The sequence below is a fragment of the Pipra filicauda genome, unplaced genomic scaffold (assembly GCF_003945595.2).
Source record: "Pipra filicauda isolate LSUMZ 115617 unplaced genomic scaffold, ASM394559v2 scaffold312_size1046226_pilon, whole genome shotgun sequence".
NCBI lineage: Eukaryota > Metazoa > Chordata > Aves > Passeriformes > Pipridae > Pipra > Pipra filicauda.
In genome coordinates this window covers 572,273-590,627 of record NW_024104435.1, presented here as the reverse complement: position 1 = coordinate 590,627, position 18,355 = coordinate 572,273, and the positions used below count along the sequence as shown (strand labels likewise).

The 18,355-nt window shown below is 43.6% G+C and overlaps 1 protein-coding gene across 2 annotated transcripts in view; it reads left to right on the top strand.

Moving 5' to 3' along the window:
• The window catches only part of NDNF (neuron derived neurotrophic factor), a 36,085-nt gene extending 32,593 nt beyond the window's left edge, over nucleotides 1-3,492 (top strand). For both annotated transcript variants that reach the window (XM_027741895.2, XM_027741934.2), the window contains 2 exons: nucleotides 456-580; nucleotides 1,432-3,492. In XM_027741895.2, the coding sequence (XP_027597696.1) occupies nucleotides 456-580; nucleotides 1,432-2,822 (1,516 nt within the window). In that variant the 3' untranslated portion in view covers nucleotides 2,823-3,492. The remainder of the gene's footprint in view (nucleotides 1-455; nucleotides 581-1,431) is intronic.
• Nucleotides 3,493-18,355: the final 14,863 nt, after the last annotated feature.

Below are 18,355 nucleotides of genomic sequence, written 5' to 3'. Positions count from 1 at the left end.
AATACTTTACAATAGATGATGTTTAGAGCTTGTGGGGATGTGGGAGGGCAGCTGGATGTGTCTGTATCTATATGTGCTTCTAGGGCCCTTACCTGGACATAGCATAAATGTGTGTCCTGCCTTGAAGAGCATATCCCTAAATTCCGTGGGAGATCCCATTTCCCTCATTCGTACCTTTGTGACTATTCACACTGCACACAGTTAGTGTAGGGGTAAAAAATGTGTCTTGATAAGGAAGTGTGAACTGTACCCCGGTGTCTGAGTGGGAGGACTCCCCTCACCTCCTTAGCTCTCGCCCACCGGCCTTCCCACATTCCCTCTGCACACACTTGCCTGTCAGTAACACTTTTGACTCCATTGTCCCGCCAGGACCATCCTCAATCATGTCAGGTCAGTCCCTGCCAGTTGGCTGCCATCAGGAGTTACTGACATGTGGTCTGTTAACCTTCCCCCAGGTATTTCTTTGTGGTTGAAGAGGACAACACTCCCTTAGCAGTGACTGTGACACCATGTGATGCCCCCCTGGAGTGGAAACTGAGTGTGCAAGAGCTCCCAGAGGAAGCCAGTGGAGAAGGTTCAGGTAACAAACCACAAACGATTTTCCCTGTGCCGCACAGACCTGCTTTTCTCCTGGATTTGAGGTTCCTCAAACACTGAGTCTCACAGCACGCCCAACTTTATGGTCTCCTGCTGTTTGGATCTTCAACCCCAGTCCTGCTGTTGTGCAGGAAACGGGCAGGAGGCAGCAACATGAAAGGGAAAAGGGCTACAAAAAATAAAAAGAAAAGCTGAGGTCACAGAGGGCACTGGGTTTCCTGGGGGCTTTGCTGTGAGCTGTGTACACAAGGTAAGAACTGGAGAGACAGGGCTGGGGTTGCAGCAGGGCTGAGCTCACCCCTTTGAGGGGGTAGACTTGGAGCCGTGTAACTGCTGCTCAGGAGAGAAAAGGGCTTCGGCTTCCAGAGCCTCTCAACACAAGTGCTAAGCTGTCATACACACCACATGGGAGGGTACACACACCCTTGGTCCCCACTGTATTTAGCAACAAAATTTTAGCCTGACTTAAAGGGTCAAAGTCAAGGCCCCATGTCCAGGAACAGGCAAGTGAGTCAGTTCTCCCTGGGGAACTGTGTGGTATCTCCAGGTGGGGTGCCTGATATTCCCGTGGAAGGTGTTAGCTACCATTCATGACACTCTGCTAATACTGGCCAGGTAGAATTTCTATTGCGTTTGGTTTTAACCTGAGTGCCAAACCAATTTTCCCCTCTGATTTGACAGAAGTGTTGATTACATCTTCCTCAGAAGACAAAACCTTTCTTTTCATCTCACATTTGTATTGTATGTAGTAAAATGTAGGTGTCTGTTAGAGTTCCATTTTCTCATATTCTCAGCGTGTGTCTGTACAGATGTTTTTCTTTGCTTGTAATGCAGGTGACCCAGAGCCTCTTGAGCAACAGAAACAGCAGATTACCAGTGAGGAAGGCACAGAGCTCTTCTCTTACAAAGGCAACGACGTGGAGTACTTTGTGTCCTCTAGTTCCCCATCTGGGCTGTACCAACTAGATCTGCTGTCCACAGAGAAGGACACCCATTTTAAGGTGTATGCAACCACCACTCCGGAGTCGGACCAGCCTTATCCGGAATTACCTTACGATCCCAGAATCGATGTCACCTCCCTGGGACGTACAACGGTGACCCTGGCGTGGAAGCCAAGTCCCACTGCCTCCCTACTGAAACAGCCAATCCAGTACTGCATAGTCATCAACAAAGAGCACAACTTCAAAAGCCTCTGCGCTGTGGAAGCCAAGCTCAGTTCTGACGACGCCTTCATGATGGCTCCAAAACCAGGCCTGGATTTCAGTCCGTTTGACTTTGCCCATTTTGGCTTCCCTGCGGACAACAACTCCGGCAAAGAGCGGGGTTTCCTGAAACCGTCCAAGTTTGGGCGGCAAACATCCTCAAAGCCCAGGGTTGACCTGCATAAGGTTTGTATCGGGAACAAGAACATCTTCACCGTGTCTGACCTGAAGCCCGACACACAGTACTACTTTGACATGTTTGCGGTGAACACCAACACCAACATGAGCACCGCGTACGTCGGCACCTTCGCCAGGACCAAGGAGGAGGCCAAGCAGAAAACAGTCGAGCTGAAGGACGGCAAAGTTACAGATGTTTTCATCAAGAGAAAGGGAGCCAAATTCCTGCGGTTTGCCCCCGTTTCATCCCACCAAAAAGTCACCTTCTCCGTTCATTCGTGCCTGGATGCTGTTCAGATCCAAGTGAGAAGAGATGGAAAACTTCTCTTGTCTCAAAGCGTGGAGGGCGTGCGGCAGTTCCAGCTTCGGGGAAAAGCGAAAGCGAAGTATCTCGTTAGGCTGAAAGGAAGCAAGAAAGGTGCTTCCATGCTGAAGATCCTGGCTACAACGAGGCCCAACAAGCAGTCTTTTCCTTCTCTCCCAGAGGACACGCGGATCAAAGCCTTCGACAAGCTCCGCACGTGCTCGTCGGTCACGGTGGCCTGGCTGGGCACGCAGGAGAGGAACAAGTTCTGCATCTACAAGAGGGAAGTGGATGACAACTACAATGAAGAGCAGAAGAAAAGGGAGCAGAACCAGTGCTTGGGTCCAGACACGAGGAAGAAATCGGACAAGGTTCTCTGTAAATACTTCCACAGCCAGAACATCCAGAAAGCAGTGACCACAGAGACAATCAGGGGCCTGCAGCCTGGCAAGTCCTACCTGCTGGATGTTTACGTGATAGGGCACGGGGGGCACTCTGTGAAATACCAGAGCAAATTGGTGAAAACAAGGAAATTCTGTTAGTGCCCCTGTACATAGAAATATATGGAACTCCGGACTGAGCGTTATCCTACTTCCAAGTATACGGATCGACTACTTGCACAGCTGAGAAGTTGTGAGCTGTATTTGTACTGTGTAGAAAAGATATCAACTTGTATATTTATGTTTACGTAAGTAATTGTTTGGAGGAACTGAGGCTGGTGCTCTCTGGCAGCACCTGGCAATGGTATTATCATGTGTCCAGTGGCCCACATGTGATGCTCAGTAGATGTCCAAGGTAGCAGGAGACCTCGGAGGAACTGGCACGCCTTTGCTTCCATATTGCATGAACTGCTTCTAAATTATTTTATACTTAATAAGGCTGAGATCCATCATCTGTCCACCTTGTTACTCACACACAGAACTCACAGACGTACACCCTTTCTCTCAGTGTAGGCGGTAGGGTTTCTGTAAATTATTTTATAGAGTCTTGTTTTAAATGTTTATGTTTCTATGATTGTAAACTATTAAAATCTCCCCCCCAATAAAATACAGATCTAAACTAAGTATTAACTGGGCTGCACATGAAGCAGTTTCATTGCTAATGTAAATTCTTACCTAGCTGATTTCCATGTTTAAATACTGTATGTATTTCATGTACAAAGCTGCCATAACGTTATATTCCTGTACATAAAATTAAAAATATTAGATTATATATTGTTTCTTTCCTTTTCTATTGGTATTTCCATTGTGTAGATTTCTATAAGATACTGTGTTTCTGGATCTCAGATTTTCTGAATTTTCTTGTTTGTTTTTCCATGCCACCTTCGTTGACTCAAGAGCTTGTAGGGAGCTGCTTACTGGAAAACACACTTCAGAGAAGGAACTAGCCCAGCCCCATTTCAAGAAGCTCAGAGCAGGATACACACTGCCCCAGTCCCAGAATTAAGGTACAGGTCAGGGCCTCAGGACAGGTACCAGACTTTTTCCCTTGATCCCATCATATGTGTCAGTCTGCAGCACCCAGGCAGTGCATGTCAGGGCTTTATTCAAAGGGGGTCTCTGTTTCTTCCTTAGGTGCCTGTCCATAAAACATCTCACTGCTGTGGCTTTAGCGCTTACGTCCCCCTCAGGGCTCTGAAGATACGTGTGGAGAAGCAGAGGTATGAGGGAAAGGGACCAAAATCTGAGTCAAGGCTGAAAGCAAATTCCTCTTAGGCTGCTTGACAGGGAAAACGAGACCTCTCCTTCCCTGCAGAGGTGAGCTCCAGTTTTCCATGGCCCCGCAGTGGTGAGCTCTGGAGGTTTTCCCCTCTGCTGTCCCCAGCCCGTTTCAGTTTGCAGACTGGTGGGTGGCAGCAGGGTTTCATGGCTGCACAGGCTCCTGTGCCATCCCACAGCCCCAGTTTGTTGTAATTCTGCCAAGAAACAGGGGCAGATACCAGAGGAAGGCTGATCAGAAGATGCCTGCTGTGTTTAATGTGATTATATAACAAACCTAATAATTGAAGTTTAGATTTCTCTGGAGATGATCTCCTCATTTGAAAACATCTCTCTGATTTGTTAAAGCAGCTGCTTCAGCAACACACACTTGCTAGATTACTGTGCCAGGGTGTATGTGAGCAGTAGGTAAATAGAGCTGGGAATCCTCAAGAACAGGACTGTGGTACCAAGGTTAGAGCACCAGCTGTGGGGGAGACACCTTCCCTACACTTCACTGCCCCAAAAAACTACTGAATTCCTAAGCTTACAGTTTTTAAGCATTTCTCTATTTACAGCTGTCAGTTGTGTGGGGAACAGCACCCCACACAATTCCAGCTCTATTTGTTCTTTTAGCCAGATTTCTCTGTTTGGATATTCATCCAGCTCACTTGGCTTTTCTGCCTGCTTTAGCCCCTTATGTTTGCAGTATGTCACAAAATTAAAGAACTCCCCCAGATGCCTGTATCTTCTATTTCTGAGCACTGTGTTTTCAAAGAAAAACGTCACAATAGTTGTCTTTATTCCCTCTGAAATTCTTCTTTTCCTGAACAACTAGCTCTATTTGTTCTTCTGGATGAAACTGAGACTATACTAGTATCGGATCTACAAATCAGCAGGTTATTATTTGAGTCTTAGTGGACCCAAGTGGATCTGAGAGAGACAGTTCTTTGAAGGATGAAGGTAAAATAAGGGCAATAATTTAGACAGCCTTATGTAAGTCAGCCTTAAGTGAGAGGTGACTGAAGCAGGTGTTAAAGTAAAATAGGTCTCATCTGCTGGGAAAGCTCCAGACTGAGTGTTTGGGAAAGCACAGAGCCCACAGAAGAAATCATAGCATGGGCAACGTCAAAAAATATGTATTAAAAACTTCCCAGAGAATAATGCATGGATAACTGGCATAAAAAAAAATCAAAGAAGCTGGTATATTAAATACACCAAAAATTATATAACAGGGTTTCTAAGCACAAGCCTGGAGAGGTAATTAAAATAGAAACTTATTCTTAAACCTTTGTGATAGCAGAGATGAGCCCTCAAGTTCTGTGGCAATACACACATCTTTGGTCTGACTGACCCCCAGAGATGGTCCCAGGCGTGCACAGCTCAGCCAGTAACGTGAGTTCTCAGTTCTACATCTACTCATTCAAGTTACCATTTCCCTTCCTTCCTCTTCCATTTGATAATGTTAAACTTAAACTGTCTCCTGGCATTCCAGTGATGTTAGAAGGCGGTCAGAGGAATATGAATTTTTGTTTCTTGACTCTGAGACACTTTTTATTTATTTGCCTGTTACTTCTTGCTGCTGGTTTTCTGCCTTGAAGGTGCAGCAGCAGATGATGCAGTTTTGTCCAACTACCTTTTCCCTCTTACACTGAGTTTATGTGGCCATGTGTGTGCCAAATAAAACCACACCAAAAAAGGTGGCTTTTTCCATCTGCTTTTACCCCACTTGCACTGGTTGGAGCAGCTACACAAAGCACAAGGCAGTTCCCCAGGGAAATGTCAGCCTGCTCTCCAGAGCTGTGACTCCAGAACCCGGAGGATGCAGCTGGGCCTCATTACCAGCCCCACCACTGGGGCCAGGTGACCCTGCTTCCTTCAACAAGCCTTTTCACAGGAACTGTAAAAGATGCCTGTCCTGGGATGAGGTGAGATGGCAGTGAGTTGTTAGAGGTAGGTGATTTAGCCTGTCTTTGCTTTTTGAAGTTTGCTTTTAAGTAAAAGGAGAATATTCAGACCTACAGAGGCTTTGGGTTTGTGTTTTTGCTCTGCCAGGGGGAGTTATTTCATTTTGTATTGTGATACTGGTTGGTTGTGAGTGATTAGTAAATATGGCCCTGTTAAAAAAAAGTCCTTCTTCCAGTCTCATTTTGCCAGAAAAGTATAAAAAAAAGACTGTTTACCTGTATGAGGTCTCCTGAACCTGCTAACCTCATGCGTAAAAAGTTTAACTTGAGCTATGATGTCTTACTTCAGAGAGCAGACAAAAGAATTTTCCATGTCTTTTTCTGTTCTCTGAACAAAGAGTGAATAAGTGCTTCATACCACAAATGCATATTATCAATTATGTTGATAATATAATGGCAAAGCTGTTGAAAGGCTGATCTTGGATGATAGTTCATGTAGTATAACACCTGCTAGAGGTAAGCAGGGCTTATTTGTTTCACTTGATTTATAAAATGTCTGTTTGTAGCAACAAGCAGCTAAAATGACTGTAAATTTCTGCTCCAATGGCTTAGCTTAAATAAATGTTGACAGGATTATTAAGTATTAATCTTATAATGCATGCCTTGCAGAGAGACCTGAATTATCATTTTAGTTGTGGTAAAGTTCTTTTTCTAAGTCTAGTAAGACTGGGAGTGAAGTCTGTCTGACTATGTGAACTCTGGTTGTAAGATGGGAGTAACACCACAAATGGGACACACTCCTTTAGCCTGCTTTGCTTCTAGAATGAGAGCTAAGAAGTTATCCTGCTTATTCTCAAAGTTATGGGGGTTTTGGATGGGAGGGAAAAGACCAGAGAGTCTGGATTACAAAATGATCTGACTCTGGTGCTCAGTGGTTTAAGGTAATTCCTAATTCCTACAGATTTTACCTGGAATTGCATGTTATTTCAGGTGAAACAGAGGGATAGAGAAGAAAAACTAAGACTTGAATGTTTTGTGAAGTAAAAGATTTTAGTGTCCCCCTCACTCTGCCTCCTGATTTCTTTAATCATTAAGTGGAAAAGTGGGTTGTAAATACTGACTTCCCCCCTCCCTGCCTTTTCAAGCCACTGTTTTTCAAACGTTGCATTTTCCTGTTGAGCTGCAGCAGCTGTTTCGGGCTGTGTAATTTAATCCTGTATGTAGAGGAGAAGCTGAGCTTTTCACATCATTTCCATATTAAACCTTTTCCCCAGTAGCCCTGTGTTAGTGAGGAAAGCCTTTCATTTACTGTCTTTACATACTCTGTGGATTTCAGAGTCACTTTAGAGTTGCAGTGAATCCATGAAAGGCCATGACAGAGCTGATACGATTCAGGGATGGTTTAGTCTTCTAAACAAGTGTTTAGACTGGTTTATAAACTTGTGCTATTAATCCTGTCAGAGATGCAAGTTCTTACTTCATCTCAGCTGTTCAGTGGTTCCAAAGCCTACTTTGGAAGAATGCTTTTATCACTTCTCCAAAGTCCACAACACTGGTTATAATAATCATAATCCTCAGCTTGCCTAGAAAACCACTGCTGACACCAGGGTGAGGGGGACATCCTCCCTCCCCTCTTTCTTAAAGCCGTTTCTTTTTAAAAACTATTTATAAATGTAAGTTTAAGTGACCTGATAACACTGATAGGTTTTTTGAATGCAGATAGTTACTACTTCCCAGCACAGCTTGTCTGTTTATCTAAAAGGGACTTATCTATCTCTAAATAGGCACGAGTGAATAATGAATGTATAGCTGGCATCTGATCTTGCATCTATTGTGTATTTTGGAAAGCTGACTGAATTCCAAGTTGATTTCTGCCTGCTGAAAAGCGTGTGGAGTTGAGGTACCCTTTGATGAACTGATAGATAAATGTTTATAATTAGCTTTAAGAAGAGATCCTCTCCTCCTCTGGAGACTTTCCTTACTGATCCTGTGCACAGTGAGGAAAACTGAAAAAAGAGCAGGTGGAAATGCTGTTACTTGGATACTTGCTGTTTATAGACACAAAATAATATGACTTAAAAGGGATGTTACACCTCAGAGGCAGATAACTTATCATCAGGGCGGGATGATGATGGTGGGAGGGTGTCCCCTTCTGGGCAGTTCACTATGGTTGTTATTTTGCTCCTTGGAATCAGGGCTTACTCCTCTTCTGTGTCCCCGGGGAGTGAATTAATTCTTTGAGGACACAAGGGTGAGGATCCCCTGCTGAGCATGGGCAGGGCTCACACATGGGCTGTGGGCACTCTTGAGATTTTTCCTCCCACATGGTGCATATGCCAGCTGCAGTCTGGCCCCATTAGCATTACTGTGTTTATTCTCTTCAATTCCCCATCACACAACTGGAAAGCTGAATAAACACAAATACATTGACTCCAATTTGCTTGGTATGGCCTTATAATTAGAAGCTGGAGCCAGCTTTCCCCATTTGCCGTGCAACAGGGAGGCATTGTTCCTCCTCTTGGCTTTTGTTTTCCCAAGTACTGTCTCTTCGGGGCCATTCTTTCACAGACCACAGGCTTATTTGGGTTTTTCTGTTAGTGTTTGACACATGTAAAGCTAATGGGCAGGTACACCAAGCCAGTGGAGATACTGTGCTGCTCTGGAGGGCTGGTTCAGCCTGTGTGCAGAGCAGAGCAGCTGCAGGCCGCCTGCAGATGTTGGCCAGGCGGGCAGTTGCTCCTGAGTGATTCCATTACGTTTCCTCAGATCCTTCTTTGAGTCCTGTTGGGCAACTGCTCCTAACCTCTAATGGCTTCCTTATGTCCTTCCCCTGTCTTGTTGGGGCTGTGCAGCTGCTGGGCAGGCCAGCACGGTTTGCAGGCAGATGATGCCTGGTGGGGTACAGACAGTGCAGGGGTTCTGCTTCCTCTGTAATAGGTGACAGCTGAGGGCTGGGTAACTGCTCTCCTACCCTCTCCAGAGTGGGTGGAGCAGACCTAAAGGACTTGGAGAAAAGGCTGTGCCTGCTGCTTTGGTGTGGGCAGCAGGTTAAAGCGAGTTACAACTGTTTCTGGATCCTGTTTAGTCCCAGGTTCCCTGTTGGTATCGACAAAGGCCCTTTTCTCATTGTGTTTGGGAGCTGTTTGATCACTCTCCTCTGGCCTTGCTCAAACAGCATTACAGCTGATTGTATAATAACTCAGTCTAGCATTCATGACATGCTTTGTAGGAGGCTCTGCCCAGAGGTTTTGATCAGCAGCTCCTAGTTCAGATGGAGTATGGAAGTGGAGACAGGATTTTGTAACTCTCCGGTCTTTACCAGAGCCTTGTGTTTCTTTATATCCAAGTGTGCAGGAATTGCTTCTGAGATCAGAGCTGTTTCTGAGCTCACATTATGCCCTTGTGCATAGCTTGTGATGCTGTCACTCACCCTTTCAAAAGAGGTAAAGCTTGACAAAGCCACTACTTCTGTGCTGCACATAGTAGCTAAGTCTTTGTCATCATAATTAAATGAAACCCCAAAATACCTCTGTCACTAAAAAAAATAAAAATAAATCTTTGACAAGAGCTTTGAGGTGGGTCTGTCCAGACCTCTTCTCTCAAAGAGCTTTTAAACTCAACCCTCAGGTTTTCTTTGAACAAGGCCTACACCAGAGAAACTCTTGCAACAGAGACAAGAGAGAGGAAAGACAGACTAGACATGGGGAAGGGCTTATAAACAGATCCCCTGCTGCTTGCTTTGTCCTTGCTTCCAGCCTTGGTTTCAGTCAGCTCTGAGGCTTTTGGGGCTGGAGCAGCCGGCAAATTCATTCTGGTCCCTAGTGAACTTTTCCCGTTGTCACTGGGGCTTGTTTTTGGTTTCTCCTGCTGCTCTTGGCCCTCTACTGAGCCTGATCTGTGTGCTTGTGTCTCCTTGCTCTTTGCTTCTCCCCACTTAAGCACACCCAGGAGCTCACAAATGAAGATACTTCATCTTTCCCCCTGCAGGGGGGCCCACTTGGCTCTGTCTCTCCCTTTAAAGGAAGATAATAAACTAAGAGAAACAAATAAATTGGACACTGTCTGTCCTAGCCCCTAACAGAGATATCTTTTTCTGGAAGAAGAAGGGTACGTTGTGGTAAATGTCAAATGTGCAATATAAATATTTAGCTACTGTTAACTCATCTGTTAATGTTTCCTGGCTGTCTTTTCGAAGTCGTTTGTGTGCTTCTTGACACTGTTCTCTTCCATCTCAAAATACAGCCGTTTTTTTGAGTTCCCATATAATGGAGAAAATGTGCAGTTACCCTCAGCTCCAGTTTGTGCAAAGGTTAACTGGGTGATCTCTTTGACTGCCTTGTAGCTCAGCTGGAAGTTGTGTTTTCTAGTTGCTTCTCTTGTGGTCTAGGCTGCTTATTTCTGCTGGTTCAGGAGAAGTGCTCATAGTGAAGAGTGGAGGTTTGGTATTTGGTGTATTTTCTGCATGGCATGAATAATTTTGCTTACATTTTCCACTCTTGTCCACCTCCTGTGTGAATGCAAGTGCAGGTGTCTGCTTGGCATAGGGGCTTCCATTAAGAGGAAGGATCTGCTGGGTAGTGATTCAGTGATCCTGGGAACTGTAACAAACCTTCATCTGCTAAAATAATGCAGCTCCCACACTGCTCTGCACAATGAACATGGTTCCTTTTTTCCTGCTCCAGCCTCAATCTTCCTAGTAAGTTCAGAGGAGTTGCTATGGTGGAAAAACCCATCCGTAAGTTAACCACCAGTGTAATGAAAAGTTATGCAAATCTATAACATCCAACCAGTCCCCTGGCACTCCAGCAGCAGGACACCCCACAATGCAGTGACAAACAATGATACTGAGGAAGAGGAACGGACATGAGAGGAACAAACAATATTAACGAGAATAGAGGCACATTTTCATTAAATGAAAACATCTTAAACAATGACCTTTCTGACAAACCACAGAAATAGCAAACATGCAGCATTTTTAATAACTGTTCCATACTGGAGTTTTGCACACATACCCCCTGGAAGCTTAATGCAGTCCAAGTGTCTGTCCCTTGGACAAGGCCTGTGGGCATGAGCTCTTTGATGGCTGAAGGAACAAGTGACAGCTTGCAGGTTACTCAAACCTGCAGGAAATCCATGTTCCTGATTGTACCTCTCTCCATTTCAATGTGGATTTTTAACTATGAGGAAAACATCAAATGATTTTGTTGTTTTCATGGGCGGGAAGTGAGGGGAGAAAGGAAATGAAATTATTGGTAAATGATCTACCCTAAAAGGTATATTTAAGTCTACTAAAAACTACTTATCTTGAATTTAGTCCAAGCCAGCTCTAGTTCCTACTGATGTACACAACATCAATATCATATTGCATTTGAAATGGATAAATATCTTCATTTATGTGATCATGGGTTTTTTGGTTGCTGTGTCCCATTAGGCAGATGGTGTAAGCTGGACAGAGGGGACAAAATGCCGTGTGGAGTGATGCCAAAATTAATAGCTGTTATTTCCTGGACTTCTCAAAGCAGTAGATTGCTTATGAAGAAAGTATTTGATTGATTTTTAGATAATTGAAACCTTTTAAATTCTCATTTTTGACAGCTTTCATCAATGGGATGTATCAGGTGAAATAACTGTCTGGTTCTTAAATTAGGGGATATTATGTGACTTTAATCTTTCATAACAGTATTTATTAAGAACAAATTTTTGAAAGCCAACTGAAGAGAATTATAGAGTAATTGCATTCAACTAAATGTAGATTATTGAGTTAAAATACCTGTGATGGACAAATGCTTCACCTGTGTCTGTTGTTTTGCTCCAAGCCTTTTATATTGTTCTTTTTCCTCTGTCTTTTATCACAGTTCATTGTTAGTTATTATGAATATTCTCCAGCCTTCAAAATTTCATTAGAAGTGATGGTTTTGCCTACAGCCTCCAAGTCTGTAAAGAGGTGAAACAAAGGAAAATAAACTACTGCCATTCTTCTTTGATGGTGTTTTATCAGAACTAAAGTACATGGTATACAACACAGTAACTCTCATTGCAGTTTGTAAACTAAATGGAAGTAATGCAGTGTCAAGAGCTATTGCACAAATGCTAAAATGCAGCAACTCGAAAGAGCAAAAAGATGGTTTCTTTCTGAGAAATCATAGAGGAGAAGTGGAGACTCTGCTTCTGTTCTTTGCTGGGGGCTCTGTGTGTGTGGATGTGCCTATGGGAGGAGCAGGTTGGTGGGTTCAGAGATCCACTGGTTCGACAGGCAGGACCATAACAGCAGCTGCATACTGAGTGCTCTGCATCCACTGTGCTTCCTTCCCTCCCAGTTTTCCCTAGGGCTCCCTTCATGCAGTAAGAATACCCTTACTTAGGCACAGATCAGGCAAAACCATGTGAGTTGTGTTGTATCCTGTGACTGTGAGCAGGTTCTTGCTTTTCATGCCCGTTAACAGAGCAGTGAAGTGTGCGTGCTGTGCAGGGTGGTCACAGACGTGCTGTACAAAGACTGATGTGGCTGCTCCTTGAGTGCAGACAGGGCTTCTCTCAGACTTTCTGGGATGAGTTATTACAGTTCCAGCAGACTTTCATATAGTTTCGAAAAGGGCATGTTAATGTCTTGTACCTCTTGGAAGACACACTTCTAAATAAGATGCAGCTGCACTGTGTTTTCGGGCCGTTCCCTTGGTGCTTTCTGAGAAGGGATGACTAACTCATTTATGGCAATCCTGGGCAGTCATAACTTTATGTGCCACCAGTGTCCAGATGCCTCGGGGCGCCTGGCAGGCTACGACTTAAAACCTAACTTAAAAAACACAATGGGACCAAGGGAGGAAACAGCAACCCTATTGTATGATAAATAGAACAGTGTCCCACAAAGAGTCTCCAACCCAAACTCTGCGCAGCCCGGCCCAGAGGGGTGCCATTGTGCTCTCTGAGATGGCAGAGCAGAGAGCAGCACGCGCGGAGGGAAAGCGTTTATGTAGGCAGGCTTTGCACAGGGCCAGAACCAGCTACAGCTTCAGGCTGAGCACAGGAGCTGCTAGTCTTGTTAACCTTCAGAAAGGAAGCAATGGCAGGCATCTTACAGATGTCTTTCTAGAGCTATTGCTTTTCTTCAAAAAGTGGGCTTTTCAGAGCCTCTTATAAACCTGTACATATATACGCAGACTCTGTTCCATTGGTCCTTCCCTACTCATTTCAGACAGCTACAGAACTCCTTGCTGACTTCAGTCTGCTCTCAAAATCAACTTCTGCCCTGGAATGTAGTTTTAACGGGCCTGTATCAAGAGTTTGTATCAGCTTCTGCTCCTAGTGAACAGTGAAAGTGGTTCGTGGGAGGGTGCTATGTGAGAACCTCTCCCCCCATTAACTCAGTGTCCAGGCATCTCTGCCTTGTGAAGCTGAGTAGACCTGTAGAGCTTAAGTAGAAGGCTCTGTCTGAAAGAGCTGAAATGTTTGAATCATTCTACTGTGCTTCTAAGAAAGAACATATTTTTTTTATTTTTGTCTTGATTTTGAGAACACAAAAATAACAAAGGGAATAAAGACAAATTATATTTTTGTCTTTAATCCCTCTATTGCTTTCAAAACTGAGTAGCTTCACCAGGAAGTATTAGTAAGAACACAGTCTTTGAAATAGCTATTGGTTTTCTTAATTTTTCTTCTGTTGTTTGCTTGTTTTTCTGATGTACATCAGTAATTTTACAGTTGATCTTTACAGAACTTGGCAACGATACCCAAAACTCATTTGAGTTGTGTATTTGATGATTCTTGCTTCTTACGTTTTTTTGGAATCTAGTCTCACATCTTGATGTTTTGGACAGTTGCTGAGTACCCACAGTGTCAGATGAAATATAACGGGGATTAGAGTTGTTAAATGGAAGTGTTCAACAGAAAAGCCATTTTCAAATATTCATCCTGCATGGTTTAATGAGAACCTAATGCCTGACAAATGTTGGTGGTTTGATGTTTTTGGTGGGTTTGGTTGGTTTTTGTTAGGCTCAGTTCATTCTAAACATGCATGGGGTACCCCTGATTTCGAACTTTCTGTCTCCACCCCTAATGGTTCGGCCACCTGGGTTTTTGTGTGGTATCTCAGGTCAAACACCACTGATTTTTGTGAATTCAGCACTTCATAAAAGCAAGGAGGGGAGAAATAAAAAATTGGGGTCTGTAAATACTGGAGTCTCGTGCCAGTCCTTGAAACACACAGTCTCTTTAAATTCAAAGTCTGCAAGATAGACCAAAGTGGTGAATTGCAGAGGATTCAGAGAAAAAATTTAAAGTTCTTTGAAGGGAGTGGGGGAAGTGTTTGATTGGTACAAGTTGAGGGTGTTTTTCCAGTAGAAAGGAATACTAGAAATGCAAAAATGAAGCAGGAATGAAGACAAGACATGAGTAAAAAGCCTGGAAAGGGGTGAGAAGGGAAAGCAGTAGGTATGCAGGCTGCAATGCAAGAAGGCAATACTTAAATGTGGAACCTAGTCTGAGGTTCCACCTAAGTGTTGCCTCTTAGGTGAACCTCGGAACTAGGTTTAGCTTTTAAGCTAGGGGGTGCAGATGTATTTGTGCTCCCATTTCCTGTAGGCCTTAGAACAAATTGTTCTCTTCTGGGACCAGGTTTCCTGACCAGGGGAATTAAATTTCTCTAGCTCACAGTTCAGGAAGAAACTAACGCATATGTAGTGTGGTTAGCTGGAAGATTTAAGCCTTCTGCTTGTAGTTCAGACACAAGGTAGTGGACATTCATCCTGTTGGAAAGAAGGTAACTCAAATGCTGTTTTTCTGGGAAGGGGAGGAAAAAGGTGAGCATAATTATGTGAAAGATGACCTGAAACAAATCTCTGAGCAAAGACAGCAGACATTGTGCAAATGTGCTCAGAATGCCAGAATGGATTTTCCATAGCTGGCAGTTGTGGGAAATACCTTGTGTGTGTGTGTGTAGCCATTCTCCAAGGACTTAGAAACATTCTATGCAGCAGCTTAACATTACCCAGTGCAGTGGAGGTTCACGGAGAAGTGAAAATATGAATATCCAACCCCATGTGGCAGACATGAAAGTAAAAGGTCAGAGAGCTGTCATCCATCTGCTGTAATAATAATAATAATAATAATAATATTAGCAAACCACTGTGAGTTCATAGTCGTCGGCTGTCTTCCTGCTGCAGGAAAACCCAACATGGTGTTCCAGCTTCATGTCCTGCTCAGGAATGGTGGAAAAATACTTGACAGCATTAAAGCTCTTTCAAGGCTTTAGAGGGAATTTGTTGTGTGATTGGACTGCCAAATATGACGAGTTAAAGGATAGTCACAGAGCAGGTACTGAAAGGGAGCCTGATTTCCATGTTTTTTCAACAAATAAAAATAGCTGCACAGAGCAGGAATTGGCTCGGTGACAAAGCTAGTGTCACAGGAAGATCCCTCAGGATTAGGCAGCAAGTAGAAGAGGAATTAGGTAAATGTAAGGCTATTGCTCCCCAAAGGAGCATATGATGAGCACCAGTGCAGGGCGTGATGGGAAACTGGGCCTGAGGAGGTGTGACCTCTGTGCAGCAGGGCAGGTGTGTGAGTGGGGAGGACTGAAGGAACCAGCTCACCAGGGAGAGGCTGGGTCTGCAAAGTCACTTGCCACCAATGAAGGAAAGGGTGAGCCGGTCCTGAAGGGGCTGACAGGAAAAGCAGGACCTGTGACAGCAATTTAGGAAGCTGCTCTCAGGCTGCAATAGGATATCCCTGAGCTGGGGAAGACACTTTTACAGTGTGTGAGGATGTGGCCCAGTTCATGTGCTGCTGCATTAAGTGGTTCTGTCAGCTGCTGCTTCTGAGGAAAATAATGGCTTACACTAAATGTTGTAAAATAAGTATTTGGAGTTCTGTGCTTTAGTTTCTGTGTTTCCAAGATTCCCTAGGTTCATGGGTTTCTGTGTTTTTATATAGGGGCATAACATGTGAGTGTACCAGAGGTCACCCCATGTCCAGTAGCAGTTTCCTTTAAAGTAGTTTTAATGTACTTGAAGACTGTTATTTCACATCCAGAGGTTTTCTGTTCTCTGGACTGAACACCTGAATGTCTTCAATAATTCTTCTGAGGCCGTATCTATTAGACTTCTGTCTATGGTTGTCATCTGGACTTCACTTCTCCTTTGTCTGTAAAGCCTGTAGCTCCTACAGATAGGAGCTTGATTTTTCTTAACAAAACCCTCATGATTTTTCTTAACAAAACCACGTCATAACTTTGCTGTTGCGCTTTTTTTCTAGAAATGTGATGCCTCAAAATGAATCCAGTTCTCCAGCTGAGGCTGAGCCAACACCGAAGTTGATTTTTGTCTTGCAGTTTTTCATCCTGGGTGTATAAACAGGAGTACATGTTATATTTTCACATCAAGAGAATAACTTTGACTCGGATTCAGCTTAAGACCCACTATTGCTTTGAGTAGTTTTTTCTCAAGAGTATTAGTCATGTAAAATTTTGTCTTTTTTTTTCTTAAGCCTTAGTTTAGAACCCTCTCAATCAATAGGACTGAACACTTAATATGCCATCAGCTTGGGAATGTAAATAAAAATGTATGTATTTTAGTATTTTCAAAGGGGAAGGAGAAAAAGTTTAGTTCTGAAATCCTGGCACCAACTTTAGGACTTCAAATCTGAGAAAGGAATTTTGACAGCAATTGCTCTGTACATGTAAGCAAAGAATGAGACATCAATTTTATCTTAGAATTTACAGCTTTGCATGACCTTGAGTATCACAACACAAGAAGTCTGTATTAGTCTACAGAAAACCCAAAAAGCCAACTGTGCATAGATTAGAAGAGAGATTTGGTAGGGAAATAACTTTTTAGTTGCAATGTTTACTGAATTCAAAAAGCTTCAAAAGAATCAGTGTGGGGAAAAAAAAACAAGACACAAAAAAAACCAATCCTCAAAAATAGCTCTGAAAGGAATTTTGCTCAGCACATCAAAGTGCATTAGGGAAAGAACAGCTTAAGTTTTTCAGATCACCAGAAAATACAGACAAAACAAACACTGTTAGAACTGGGAAAAAAAAACCCAGAGACACTGAGTAGATGGGACTTTTTGTCACATTTATTTCAGAAAGAAGATTGTTTTACACAAGAGATCGAGGTTTTAGTTGGTAATATGACATATGGTTTAAGATGACTCCATATCAACACAATTTGTTCCAGGTACTTAGTCCCTGAGCCTGGTGATGACTACTGGCAAGGGTGCCACTGTCCCCAGAGCAGGGCAGGCTTTAAAGGCCCACACAGCTCTTACTAAGCTCTGGGAGTTCATTTGCTGCCTCTGTTTCCAAATCTTTCAGTTGAGTGTGCTGCACTTCTTGGATTTGCCTTCAAAAACACTACAAGGGCCATCATGTCTGCATGTGCTGGCACTGTTGTGTGGGCTGAAGTTCCATAACCAGCTTGTCAAGGCCAGGTTGGATGGAGCTCTGAGCGACCCGGTCTAGTGGAAGCTGTCCCTGCCCATGGCAGGGGATTGGAACTGGATGAGCTTTAAGCTCCCTTCCAATCCCCTCAGATTCTGCCATTAGACAAGCTGGAACCTTTGCTTCCTGAAAACTTCAATGCAAAATGAGACAGTACAAAGCCCTGTTTCCATCCTGGTCCAGGTACTGCACTGTAGAAGGTCTGGAGAGTCATTCATGATGAAAAAAGAACATTTGGGATCATTGAAGTTAAGGACTTTGTACCTCGTCAGAGAAATGGGCTTGGCAAATTCCAGGGAAATACCTGACTGAAACATTTGCAGAGCTAAACATTATTTTCACACTAGAAATGTGCAGGCACACAGGAACTAAGGGGAAATAGTCTGGCAATACTGTACATGTCCTGCAAATAGGGTACGATCCAGATGAGATAAAGATTGCTTTTAAAGAGCTGCTCCTGATCTTACCAGGTTATAAGGGCAAGTGGATAGGGCTGGAGAGGAGATTGGTAGATTCAGGAAGGAAGTTTTCAAAACACACTTGCACACTTGATTAAACTGCAGTGCAGGAATTTTGTGTGGACCAGAGATGATCCTACACCATCTAAACAAGGGATTAGCTGTGAACAGCCATCCTTTCTTCTGCATAACACATTTTCCTTCTAAGCTGCTGGATGCTTCAGCAGCTGGCATGCTTATTTCTGGAATCTTGAAGACTGTTTTGGTCTTATATCTTTTAATTTCCTAGAATGTGACATATTAAGTATGACACTTAATTAACTGTTCCTCAAGTGAAGGAGTAACATCCTGTGCTCCTGGTATGATGTTGCAATGAGTACTGTAACTCCAGACAAAACCCCTTCTAATTATTTTGTTTGTCACCACACGTGGATTCCTGCCATGGAATTTCATTTGGGGCATAGCAGCTTTCATGGCTACATAAGAGCTTCCTTCTGAAAATGCCTCTTTTTTTTTTCCAAGGAAAGTTATGGAAATAATTCCTGACAGCATTAGGCTTCAAACCTGAAGGCTGCT